Source organism: Cervus canadensis, chromosome 16 (assembly GCF_019320065.1).
Source record: "Cervus canadensis isolate Bull #8, Minnesota chromosome 16, ASM1932006v1, whole genome shotgun sequence".
NCBI lineage: Eukaryota > Metazoa > Chordata > Mammalia > Artiodactyla > Cervidae > Cervus > Cervus canadensis.
In genome coordinates, this window is record NC_057401.1 from 32,095,903 (window position 1) to 32,109,987 (window position 14,085).

The 14,085-nt window shown below is 37.0% G+C and overlaps 1 protein-coding gene across 3 annotated transcripts in view; it reads left to right on the top strand.

Annotated features, from left to right (window-relative positions):
* TTC33 (tetratricopeptide repeat domain 33) overlaps nt 1-5,284 on the top strand; it is a 30,470-nt gene extending 25,186 nt beyond the window's left edge. For all 3 annotated transcript variants that reach the window (XM_043488418.1, XM_043488417.1, XM_043488419.1), the window contains one exon: nt 323-5,284. In XM_043488418.1, coding sequence (XP_043344353.1) covers nt 323-676 — 354 coding nt within the window. In that variant the 3' untranslated portion in view covers nt 677-5,284. The remainder of the gene's footprint in view (nt 1-322) is intronic.
* Nucleotides 5,285-14,085: the final 8,801 nt, after the last annotated feature.

Below are 14,085 nucleotides of genomic sequence, written 5' to 3' on the forward strand. Positions count from 1 at the left end.
AGAAGCTGAGCAATGTATTTGACTTGTTCTGAGCCATAATATCAATACCTCTATTTTAATGGACTTTTTGGTCCTTATCAAACAGTTTTGTCAGCTACTTTCTTTTATGCTTTTTGACTCTTTTTTTTTTTTAACCATAACCATCATTCCAGTACATTTACCATTTTTTTAAACTATAACCATCATATCCAGCACAGTTCTAACTTCCATCTTTACATTGTAATACAGTGAGAAAAAGAGAGAGAGAGACATATTGTGGATTATATTAAATACATTCCTTATTAAAACTAAGCAAAGAAGTCTGACCTTTTCTCCCCTGTAGGCAATTCGAAGTTTTCAAGTAGCCCTTCACATCTATCCAATGAACCCTGAGATATGGAAAGAAGACCTTTCTTGGGCAAGAACACTCCAGGAGCAGCAGAAAGTAGCAGAGAGGATTAAAAAGAGTGAAGTACCAGCAGAAGTAACACACTTCTCACCCAAGTCAATTCCTGACTATGACTTTGAAAGTGATGAGGTTGTTGCTGTTTGTGCAGCTATTGCTGAAAAACAGAAGACAGTTGCAGCAAATAAAACAATGGTTATCGTGTCAGCTTCTGGGACTGTAGAGACTGTGACCGAGAAGGAAGATGGTGCTGCACCCCCGGATGGCTCTGTTTTTATCAAAGCCCGATGAAGCTTAACAAGAGTCGTTTGAATCCATCTTTGATTACCACTTAATTAGGCGTGGGGGCATTTAGTCTGGAGAAACAGGGTAAAACTCCTGCTTGTTAAATAAGTTTTTCAGATGAGACATATAAAACTAAGTGAAAGAATTATTGTATAGTTTTTGGACTGTGCTTTGATGAGACGTGATTTCAGCTCAAGCTTAAAACTCTGAGTACATGGTTTTTTGATTAAGAAGCTTAATTTAATCCAAATATATAAGTGAATGCATTTTCAAGATACAACTTGAAAAGTAAGTTCTCAAATAGTGAATAACTTGATGGCCAGTGTTATAAAAATATTGACTTGTTGGTTTTTGTTTTATAATAAAGGAAGTAGGCTTCTTTCCCTGCTAGAAATATACTGCTGTTCCTATTCACTCTTCTTTTTCTCTTGTTTCATTAGAGTAAGTCCGTCACGAAGCTTGAATCTTTTTGATACTCATTTTGATTCAGAGTTGTCATTTGGGCCTATGTAGGATCTTGAAAGTTTGAAAATGCATGCAAATGTGTACGCTGAACATTTTCTGCAGTTTCTCTTAATTTTGATTTGTGCTTTTAACTTTATTATAACAATGATAGTTGCCACTTTCAGTATTTGTTAGATGTGTGAGATACTGACACATGTCAGAATCATGGTTTACTTTTTAAATTATTAAGGTAGATAGAGTAGTCCTTAGCACTGAGTCATTTTAAAGATGTGCATTTAAAAAAAAAAATCAGTGGCTCTTATAGATGCATCATAAGAAATTGCACTACTGTTTTCCCAGTCAAAAGCAGTATTTTCTTTTCCTTATTTTTAAAAGATTAAAAACATTAAAAATGACTTATTTCTTGCTGTAATTTCCTAGCTGATGGTTTAGAATTCCTTTTCTAGTTAACTTTTATGGAACTGCTCAGTGAAATGAGAAACAATCACAATTTTAAATGACTCATTTATACTTTTCTAAAAATTGAGGGGGAAAAGTAGATATGTTATTGAAATAAAGGAGTGAATAACGTTAGGTGCAACATACACAGAAACTGAAGTGTGATTTATGGTTTAATCCCATGAGTAGAAAGGATATATTGAAGGATATATTTCATTGAAAGGTCACCATCACATCCACAAATCAATACTGTCATTGCTAATGTTAATTATTATTTTAGTACAGTTACATAGAACTGCTGGGTACTGTTACTTTTGAAACTCAGGAAGCTAGTATTGGTATTTTATCCTTGTTAGAGAGGAAGTAAGTTACTTTTTATTTTAAGGAATTTTATCTTGCCAACTGGGAGCATGTACATATAACGGTCTGAGATGACTGAAAAACATTGTTTTTAGTGGAATGCTTACTTCTTTTTTTCAGAGTTGGAGAAGCCAGCATTTGCCTTGAAAAGTACTATTTTTTACCCCCAAAGTTATATCAGATAGTTAGCTCTGGTTAGAGAAGTTTGTTTTAGAAAGATAAAAAAAATTAATTATATTTTATTTTGTTTAATAATGCATATTCTTCAAGGGCAGGTAGATGCGTATGTAGAGAAATGTGCACTTACTGTTTCATATGTTGTTTTGAGTAATGGATGTTGATTGTATAGTTTGTGAATAAATAGGTTTTTTTGCTTTTAAAGGTTTGTCTATTACCTTGTGTTGTTAGCTTTTGAAAAAATTAGATTGATTAATTTATTTCTTACATGAAAATAAAATATATAAGGCACCTTGTATGGTGTCTTGTGTATGAAGTACTCAGTAAATGCTAGCTGTTTCTATGAAGCCCTTGAATTGGTTTTATTTAACCTCACTTTCTTCTGGTTTTAAGAAAGGAGGAAAACTTCTTTGTAATTTTTTGCATACTTGGAAGTGAGAAGTCACTACTTCTGATACTACAGGACAGATGGCTTTCAGTTGGGGACTATTCTTGGTATAAGGTTTATCCCTCAACCCAAAAGAAACAAGATCCAGGATGGGAGTGCATGTAGCTACTAGATTCTGTTTATGAACCTACTGTTGCCTCTGTACTGACATCAGCAGGCCAGGTTAGTCTCTTTCTTACACAGAGATGAGACATACGATGGTTTAGATGCAGATGGAGGAGAGAACGAAATAGTGAATTATGGAGGAGAAAGGCCCCCAAAAATGCTTAGTTAGCACTCTTTTGTGTAGGAAGGGAAAAATGCATACATTAATTTATAAGGATGTGAATACTGATAGATCTATACTAAGCTTGGTAACTGTAATAGCAAATTCTTTCAATCTGAGGGAAATAATTGATGTTCATGATAATGGTATAATTAAAGATATTTAATATAATTTCTGAAACAACACTAATCACTAATACTATATTGAACATAATTTGTAGCATTCTTATCTGAAAATGTGTGTGGCATAGATAACTCATTAGTCAGAACACTATACAATCCAGACCATGTCTGATAATTTGAGAATCATTATTCTCTAGACAACAGGTTCTTAGATTATAAAGTATTTATCTTAAATGTGCTAATAAATACTACATAAACACATGCAAGGTTTAGACCACAACACCTGGATCTATTTTATTTTTTTGTAATTCTTTTTTCAAAAAAAAAATTTTTTTTACATTTTTTAAATTGGATAATAATTGCTTTAAATATTGTGGTGGTTTCTGCCATACATCAGCATGAATCAGCCACAGGTATAGATGTTTCCTCTCTCTTGAACCAAGATCTACTTTAATTGGAACCTATGTGCAGAGTTTTATGGTATACTTTAGTATGAAATTAGCTTTTAAATTGATGTTAATATGTCAAAACTATAAAGAAAAGTTTAAAAAAGCTTTGGTTCAGAAAGCTAGTGTTTTCATGATTATAACTGACCAATATAGCCTTTTCAGTTTGAAAATTGTGCTTTGTGTAATGACGTCAAAAGCTTGTTTCCCTGCCTTTCTCAGCAGCAGGAAATTGTTAATAATTTCTTTAATTTCAGACTTCATGAGTCAGAAGCCTTTTAAAATTGATTTGGACTTTGATTTCATGACATACATGTATCTAAATGAGTTGTACATTGACACAAGAACCATAGTTCTATAATTATCTTCAAATCAATAGGTATATTAAATGCGTTTTTCCTTAGAGACTACTATGAAACTGATGTTGTGTTTTGTAATTGATGACATTTTAGTATTGAGAAAATAATGTTTTTTTTTAAGCCAATAATAAAAATACACAAGTTTGTAAATGATTCACTCATTACTAAAGTAAAATGAAATACGTCACTTTACCTGTGTGCAATTAAATACGCCTACTTGAGTGGAGGAGGGGATGGCCCTCCAGCCAGTGTACCATGAACTGTGCCTTAATGTGTGTTAGGTGTGAACCTCACTTCTGTGTGTGCCAGAGTGGAAGACAGGGTGAGAAATGGTCTGTACTTGGTTGAGAAGGCAGAAGGATGGGGAAGGGGATGGCTTTTTTTCCACGGTGCTTTGGACATCCATTAGCCAAGGAATTCTGGTCTCTCCTTTGTTCCTCCCCGCCTTCTCCCCAGTAGAGGAAGTTTAAGATAGAGACCTGGACAGGCCAGCCTCTTTCTACCTTTGTTTTTGGAATGTGTCATGCCTGCAGACAGCCTTTGTTGTGGTCTCTTGCTAGAAATGTATGTTTTGCAGCGAAGACTGTCTGCCCCTGTGAGAGGAGACCTGTAGTTGTTCAGGACTGCCCATGCCTTGGTGAGCAGGTCTGTCTAATTCTGGGTTTGATACTAGGTGGCTGTTGTTGGCACAAACCTAAATCATATCCTTTCACCTAGACTTTTTCAGCAATAAATCTGACTTATAAATCTCTGCATGACATTGTCTCTCAAGTGGTTCAGAAGTCAGGAAGGGAAAATGGGTGTTACTTTATGAGTCCCTCATAACAAAGATTAGTGTAGATTATTTCAACGTAAGCATGAGACAAAAACCAAATTTCTTTCTAATTTTAGATTTTTTTTTAAATCATGGAAATTCTATTAAAAATGGGCAATGTTTAATTACAAGGCAATATGCAAACATTTGTTTGGCATATTTAAAAGGTCTACTGACTTAGCATTGTGCTAGACCACAATATTGATTCTAGATTTAATTTGAAGGAGAGGATATGAAACAGTATCTCTGCTCATCCTGTAACTTTCTTGAGTGTAATTTTGCATTATAATAAAATGCACTTATGGTAAGTTTAAGTTTGAAGAGTTTTGACACTACCATCAAGATGGAGAGTATTTCTATCACCCAGAAAGTTCTCTAAAGTTTATTTATAGTCAGTTCCCTTCCACTCCACAAACACTGTTCAACTACTGATTTGCTTTCTGTGACTACACACTGATTTGACTTTTCTAGAATTTCAAATAAATAGATCATACAATGTATACTTTTTCTGATCTTCACTTAGCATAATACTTTTGAAATCCATCCATGTTGAGATTCAACCATGCTGTTGTGTAATTTATTCTGTTTTGTTGCTGAGCACTACTCTGTTATATGGATATATCACAATTTGCTCATCATATCTGTTGACAGACATCTAGGTTGTAGATGAACATCTAAGTTTTCACCTGCTGTGAATAAAGTTGCTGTATGCATATGTCACAAGTCTGTGTATGAATATATGTTTACCTGGGGATTGAATTGCTGAGTTTTATGGTACGTGTATGTGTAGCTTTAGAGGAAACTGAATCTTCTAAAGTATTTGTACTGTTTTGCACTCTCACCAGCAATGTATTAATTTTCTGTTGTGCCATATCCTTGTCAATACTTGGTATTGCTGTTGGTTTTCATTTTAGTGACTTTAGGGCTTCTCTGGTAGCTCAGCTGGTAAAGATTCCACCTGCAATACAGGAGACTCCATTTGATTCCTGGGTCAGCCAGATCTGCTGGAGAAGGGATCCGCCGGCTGCTGCTGCTGCTAAGTCACTTCAGTCGTGTCTGACTCTGTGTGATCCCATAGACGGCAGCCCACCAGGCTCCCCCGTCCCTGGGATTCTCCAGGCAAGAACACTGGAGTGGGTTGCCATTTCCTTCTCCGCTACCCACTCCAATTTCCTGGCCTGAAGAATTCCATGGACTGTATAGTCCATGGAGTTACAAAGAGTCGGACACCACTGACCAACTTTCACTTTAGTGACTTTAGTGGATGTGTAATGGTATCTCATTGTGGTTTTAATATATATTTTCCTGATAATGTTGAGCATCTTTTATATGCTTATTTGATGTTTGTATATCTTTTGGGAAATACCTTTTAAAATATTTTGTCCGTTTTTTATTTGGGTTATCTCATTTTTGAGTTATAAAAGTTTTTATATATTCTGGATGAAAATCTTGAGGTATATGTATTGTGAATACTTTGTCCCCGTGGTGTGGCTTGCTTTTTTGTTTTTCATTTTTTAAAAAATTATCTATTTATTTATAACTGCGTTGAGTTTTAGTTGCAGCATGCAGGCTCTTTGTTGCAGTGCTAGGGCTTTTCTCTAGTTGTGGCGTGGGGGCTGCAGAGAGCATGTGCGTGGTAGCTGTGGTGCATAGGCTTAGTTCCCTGAACAGGGATCGAACCTGTGTGTCCTACATTGGAAGGTGGATTCTTAACCACTGGACCACCAAGGAAGTCTCTGCTTTTGTGTTTTCTCAGTGATAGCTTATGAGGAGTGGAAGTTTCTAATTTTGATGAAGTCCATTATATTTCCCTTACGGTTGTATTTTTTGTGTGCTGACAAGATCAGAAAGAATCTCTCTTTTCTTGTAGAAGTTTTACAGTTTTAGCTTTTATACTTAGGTCTGATTCAAGTTAATTTTTATGTAAGGTATGAGGTAAAGGGCTAGGTTCCTTTTTTGGTTTTCAGTTATTCAGGTACTATTCATTAAAAAAAGACAACTACTCTTTCCAATTGAAATACCTTCAGCATGTATTTGAGGGTCTGAGTTCAGTATTCTGCTACACTGATCTATATGTCTATTACTTTTTTTTTTTTGGCTGTGTCTTGTAGCTTGTGTTATCTTGTGCTATTCTACATATACTATCAGGTTGTGAATGAAGACAGTTTTCCTTCTTTTCAAACTGAATGCTTTTTATTTCCATTTCTCACCTTATTACACTGGCTAGAACCTCTAGTACAAAAGTTCCCCTAATCAAGGATTGACGCTGGGCCCTCAGTAGTGAAAAAGTATCAAGTCCTAATCACTGGACTGCCAGGAAATTTCCCTGTTCTTAAAAATCAACATGATTTTTTCAACTTTGTTCTTTATTTCCCAAAGAATTCTTGAGCTGTTCTGATTTCTTCCATATATGTTTTAGAATCATTTGTCTTCATCTACATGTAAGTCTGCTGGAATTTTGATTGGAATTGTATTGAGTCTGTAAATCAGTTTGGGAAGAACTGCCATTTTAACATTGTCACATCTTTGAATCCATGGTCATGGCATAATTGTCATTGTTTTAGATCTTTTAATTTCTTTGTAGTGTTTTTTAGTTTTCTGTGGTTGAGTCTTGCCTGTATTTTTGTTGTTTATCCCTAGATATTTCATATATTTCTAATGCTGTAAGAAGTATGTTTAAAATTTCATTTTCCAGTTTGATACTATTACATAGAAATATCTATTTTTATATACTGACCTCGTAGCCTACAACCTTGATAACTCATTTATTAGTTGCATTAGCTTTTTTATATGTTCTTTAGGCTGTTCATATATATTACCAAGTTGTGAATGAAGACAATTTTCCTTCTTTTCAAACTGAATGCTTTTTATTTCCACTTCTCACCTTAGGTACTGGCTAGAACCTCTAATACAGTGTTAAATAGAAGCTGTGAGAATAGACATTTTTGCCTTATTTATAATCTTTTGGTCTTTCACTGTTAAGTATGGTGGTATCTGTAGTTTTTTGTGTGTGTGTGTGTAGTTTTTATATACATCCTTTGTTAAATTGAGGAAGTTCTTTCCCTAGTCTGCTATTTGATAAATGTATTTCCTGCATCCATCTGAAGATCATATGATTTTTATTTTTTATTCTGTTAGTGTGATGAATTAGATGTATTTTTCAAATGTCAAATCAATTGCATTTTTGGGATAAACCCTATTTAGTTGTAGTGGACTGTCCTTTTTAGATCTTTTCTTATTCAATTTGGAATAAGAATTTTTATGACTGTGTTCATGAAAAATATTGGTCTGTAGTTTTCTTTTTGTTGTTTTTTTGGTCTGTAGTTTTCTTGTAATATATATATTTTTTTAGTTCTTGAGTCAGAGTAATGCTGACCTCTTTAAAAATAGAGGTTGAAAAGTGTTTCCATCTATTCTTTTCTCAAAGAATTCCTGTAGATTTGGTATCTTGTTCAATAGTGTTTATTAGAAAACTAACAAATGTCACTTAGACCTAACAGTATCCTTTTTGGGAAGGTTTAAAATGACAAATTAAGTTTCAAAAGTAGTTACAACATAGACTTTTGTCAGTTGTGTCACATTGAATGATAGTATGGTTTGATTAAATTATAATTCAAAAAAAAGTTCATTCATTGCATTGTTGATATGTCTTAGTCTTTTATAATCTATAGGTTCCCTTTCATTTTTTTCTTTGCAGTTTATTTATTTCTTTTTTAACTGAGTTGCCTGTCCTTTAGAATTTTCTACTTTTTGTGTTCTGTCTCTTGCATCCCACCTGTCATTAATGTTCCTCTTGACCTACATTTCTTATAAAATGATTTGCTGTTGTTGTTCATGTCCAACAACCCTATGGACTGCAGCACCCCAGGCTTCCCTGTCCTTCACCATCTCCCCCAGAGCTTGCTCCAGCTCGTGTCCATTGAGTCGGTGATGCCATCCAACCATCTCGTCCACTGTAGTCCCCTTCTTCTCCTGCCTTCAATCTTTCCCAGCATTAGGGTCTTTTCCAATGAGTCAGCTCTTTGCATCAGGTGGCCAAGCTATTAGAGCTTCAGCTTTAACATCAGTTTTCTGGTAAGAATATATTACAGGTGGTTTTGGATACTTAGACCGGAAGTTAAATATTTCTGGCTATCTCTTTGTAATGTCAGCAGACATTGATTATCATTGCCTAGATTTATTGTTTCATTAAAGGCCACAATATGGTGATAATTGTTAGAATTTTGGTGCTAGAAAATATCTTTAAAGAAAAACTTCTCATCAACTATTTTATACCATAGAGATGATTTATGTAGTACAGGCAGTTTATGTATTGGAGGCTTTGTTCTCCCCCTTTATTTAGCACTTTTCAAAATAATAGGTTGGTTGTCCAGTACCCTCTAAAGGTGACTCGTAAGTGTTCTGTTTTATTTTTGTGTCATTATGAAGTCATGCATTGAGATATATATATGCTATGTTTCAATCCTTGCAGTTATTGTTCATATTGATGAATATAGTCCTGAACTTTAGTAGATCGTGCCAAGTTCACTTTTTTCAATGGTTCTAATTTTGTATCTGAGTTTCTAAAGCATACTTGGTATTTTCAGGCTGTAAAATTTTTATGAATATGATTGGTATATAAGGATATATATATACATATATATGCAGTGAAATTACAATAATTGTGGTTTCATTGCTTAATTCATTTTTAAAAATTTGTGACATTAAGTATTGATTTTTTATTATAGAGAAATATGATTTGGCTCTCTTTCATTTCCTCGATACATTTACTTACTATTCCTGCATCCATTTTCAATACAGTTGATTGTAATTTTGACCTCAATCTATATTCATTGTTAATATGACTATATAATTATTACACATAGTGAATCTCACCGGGTCTATTATTTTCGTTTTACTTTTTGAGTATGTCTCTTTGTCTTTCATGGAGTCAATAATTGCCTTGTTTTTTCGTTTCTTAGTTTCCTATGTAGTGTATATTACAAATATCCCCTCTGACTAATAGAATACTCCCCTCAATATTCCACATATAAAACATCCATTAATTTTCTTTTCTTTCTTTCTTGGTTTTAATCTAGAGACATCCAGAGCCCCCTCTCCTGCCTTTTACAGTTTTACGTGTGTTCCTGTGTGGATCTGTTGCCTTGAGTTCTCTTTCATCATTGTTCTTGGAATTCTCTTTGCTTCCTCCTTGTACTGAACTCAAGAAAGAGAAATGTTTACCCAGTTGTTCAGATTTCAGTGTAGGGACTTGTTGTGGCTGAAAGTTGTTATTGACACAGGTACGAGTGCTGGGCTGTGTCCTTCTCTTCGGTGGTGGAATGGGGTAGATGACCTAAAAGGGTAAATACAAGGTTATGAATGAATGGTAGAGATACTGATATGAACACAAGGACAAGAAGCCCAACTATCTTACTCTGTTTCCTTCTTTTCTTCCAAAGTCCTTCCAGCTTAGAGCTAAAGCCGCATGTGTGACCCAGGGCAGCTCCAGGTTAAACAGTAGGGTCAAATGTTCTCTCTTGCTCTGAGTCTCTTTTTTTGCTGATTCCATTTCTGGTGTATCTAGAGAGCAGTCATGAGATAATACTTACAGCATCCTAGAGTCAGGTTCACTGGTATGGGAAAGTGAAAGTCACTCAGTTGTGTCCGACTCTTTGTGACCCCATGGACTATACAATCCATGGAATTCTCCAGGCTAGAATACTGGAGTGGGTAGCCTTTTCCTTCTCCAGGGGATCTTCCCAACCAGTGGATCAAACCCAGGTCTCCCGCATTGCAGGCGGATTCTTTACCAACTGAGCCACAAGGGAAGCCCAAGAATACTGGAGTGAATAGCCTATCCGTTCTCCAGTGGATTTTCCCTGCCTAGGAATCGAACTGGGGTCTCCTGCATTGCAGGCGGATTCTTTACTAACTGAGCTATGAGGGAAGTTATGAGGGTGGTGGGAAGGGGGAACTGTGAAAGCAGCAAAGTTCATGGCTTGTTTTATTTTGAAACTGACAAGTACTTTTGGGAAAAATCACTGTTTTGTGTAGTGCAGCTATTCTGCACTAAGTCTAAGGCCAAAGGCGTAGTTCACAGGGAATACTACTGTGCCTTGAGTTTTCCATGGCCCTCTGTGTCTATGGCTCCAATAAGGAACTTGTGGAGAGAAGTGGGTGTAGTTTGGGAAATGCTTCTTGCATTTCATTGTTTTCTAGTCAAAGTACCATTTGAATTGCTGTATCAGTATCACAACTTTTTCTGACTTGACCCGGTTGGTTAGATTATGAGATGGTCTTAAAGATTATGAAAGTAAAAAAGGAACGTGTTAGTCGTCGCTCAGTCGTGTCCGACTCTTTGCGACCCCATGGACTGCAGCCTACCAGGTTTCTCAGTCCGTGGGATTCTCCAGGCAAGAATACTAGAGTAGGTAGCCATCCCCTTCTCTAGGGGATCTTCCTGACCCAGGTAGCGAACCTGAGTCTCCTGCGCTGCAGGTGGACTCTCTACTGTTTGAGCCACCGGGGAAGCCAGTGGTGTTTCAGTTATCTTCCTGTCTACTGTATCCTGTTGGAACCAGATAGGATTTAATACTAACCATTTAGATAATGAGAACTGACCTACAGAAAAAGTTAGGGGCTCTGAACGGTCCGAAACACGTTTACCACAAAAAACTGTCTTTGCATAGCATAGTTGGTAAAACTTACAGATAAACATGGAATAGATGGTGAACAATGCTGAAGTTTTTCTTCCTATGGCTGTTCTTTTTAGAGTAAGCCAGACTCAACAATAAAAAGACATTGTTTTGGACTGAACTGTATCCTCTGAAATTCACATGGTTAAGCCCTGACTCCCAATGTGACTGTAGTTAGAGGTGAGCCTTTAAGAAGGTAATTAAGGTTGAATGAGGTCGTAAGAGTGGGCCTTAATCCAGTGTGACCAGTGTCCTCTTAAGAGACACCAGGGATGTGTGTGTGTGTGTGTTGCTTAGTCGTGTCCGACTCTGTGCAACCCCATAGACTGTAGCCCACCAGGCCCCTCCGTCCAGAGAAGCCCACGTGGTAAGACAGGGAAAAGGCAGCCATCGCAAGCCAAGGGGAGAGGCCTTGGGAGAAACCACATCTGCCAGTGCCTTGATCTTGGACCTTCAACCTCCAGAACTGTGAGAAAATAAACTTCTGTTATTAAAGTCAGCCAGTTCATGGTGTTTTGTTACGGCAGCCCTAGCAAACTAATACAGACATATAAACCAATTTAAAAATGCATAGATGATTTGAATGGCCATTTCTCCAGAGAAAATCTACAAATGGTGAGTATGCATATGAAAAGATTCTCAACATTATTTGTCACTAGGCAAATGCAAATCAAAACCTCAATGAGACACGGCTTCATACCCATTGTGTGCTCAGTCATCATCATGTTTGACTTGCGATCCCATAGACTGTAGCTCATTAGGCTCCTCTGTCCGTGGGATTTTCCAGGCAAGAATACTGGAGTGGGTTGCCATTTCCTCCTCCAGGGGATTCTCCCTGGTGCGGGGATAGAGCCCCGTCTCCTACATCAGCAAGCAGGTTGTTCACCACTACGCCACCTAGGACAGTGACATTCAGATGGTGGATTTGCTTGCATCAAATGCATCTGACAGAGTACATGGATCACAGACTGAGCGTGAACAAGGGGTGACTCATGAGGGCCCAACTGAGCCATACTTCATTAATCCAAGAGAGTGAGGAAGTGAATGGACCAGGATCATGGGGAAAGGAAACCCTTCTGGGGTACTGACCTGATCAGGATGGACCCTCTGTGCTGGTCATACCCATTAGGATGACTATAATTTAGAAGACAATAACAAGTATTGAGGACGTGGAGAACTTGACATTGCTGGAGGGAATATAAAATGTTGCAGTCACTTGGGAAAACGTGGCAGTTCCTCAAAAAATTAAATGTGTAGTTAATTTATGACTCAGCACTTTCACTCCCAGATATATAGAGAAATCTCTCTCCCAGATACAAAGGAGTATACCCCCCAAAGTTGTATACAACTGTGGCTATCAGGATTGTTAATAATAGCCAAATTTGGGAATCAACTCAAATGCCCATCAACTGATGCATGGATAAACAAAATGTAGTATGTTCACACAAATGAAATATTCAGCTATAAATCAGAAAGTACTGATTCATGCTATGTGAGTGAAACTTGAAAATATTATGCAGACAGTAAAGGCCACATATTGTATGATTTCATTTATGTCCAGAATAGGCAAATCCATAGAGATGTAGTGGTTGCCCTGGTCTAGGGGGAAAGATGAATTGGGCATGACTGCAGATGGGTTTGTGGTTTCTCTTATTCTGGAATTAGGAATGATGGTTGCACTCTGTGAAAATGCTACAATACTTTACAAGGAAAGTTTTATTATATGTGAGATCTATTTCAATTAAAAAAAGAATCAGCTAGAATCAGCATTCTGGGTGGTGAACATGAAGTAAAGGATGAGTGAGCATATACCTTGACTAGTATTGCTAACTTCTGAATAAGACTTTGTTTTTCCTCCCATTAACATGGGTAATGAATATATTCATTTATATATAAATCTAAACATTGTCTTTGCTGACAAATGTCTATAATCTAGTCAAAGCTATGGTTTTTCCAGTAGTCATGTATGGATGTGAGAGTTGGACCATAAAGAAATCTGAGTGCTGAATAATTGATGCTTTTGAACTGTGGTGTTGGAGAAGACTCTTGAGAGTCCCTTGGACTGCAAGGAGATCCAACCAGTCCATCCTAAGGGAGATCAGTCCTGGGTGTTCATTGGAAGGACTGATGCTGAAGCTGAAACTCTGATACTTTGGCCACCTGATGTGAAGAACTGACTCATTGGAAAAGACCCTGATTTTGGGAAAGATTGAAGGCAGGAGGAGAAGGGGATGACAGAGGATGAGACAGCTGGATGACAACACCAGCTCTGGGACTTGGTGATGGAGAGGGAAGATGCGTGCTACAGTCCATGGAGTCGGACACGACTGAGCGACTGAACTGAACTGAACTGAACTGATATGTTGTCTCATTGTCCATATACATGGAAGAAAAATAAAAGCCTCTTTAACAAGTAAAACACTCTCTGAAAACATTGTGTTTAGTCTTTGGTTGTTGTTTAGTTGTACAGTCTTGTCTGACTCTTAGCAACCCCATGGACTGCTGCACACCAGGCCTCCCTGTCCCTGACCACCTTCCAAAGTCTTTGGTTAGCATGGCAAAATAGAACACTTTAGAAGTTTCAGTTTGTTTGTTTTTTTCCCCTTTTCCATTATGGTTGATTATAGGATATATTTCTTTTAATGTATTTATTTTTTAATTGAAGGATAATTGCTTTACAGAATTTTGTTGTTTTCTGTCAAACCTCAACATGAATCAGCCACAGGTGCACATATATCCCCTCCCTTTTGAACCTCCCTCCCATCTCCCTCCCCATCCTACCCCTCTAGGTTGATACAGAGCCCCTGTTTGAGTTTCCTGAGACATACAGCAATTCCCATTGGC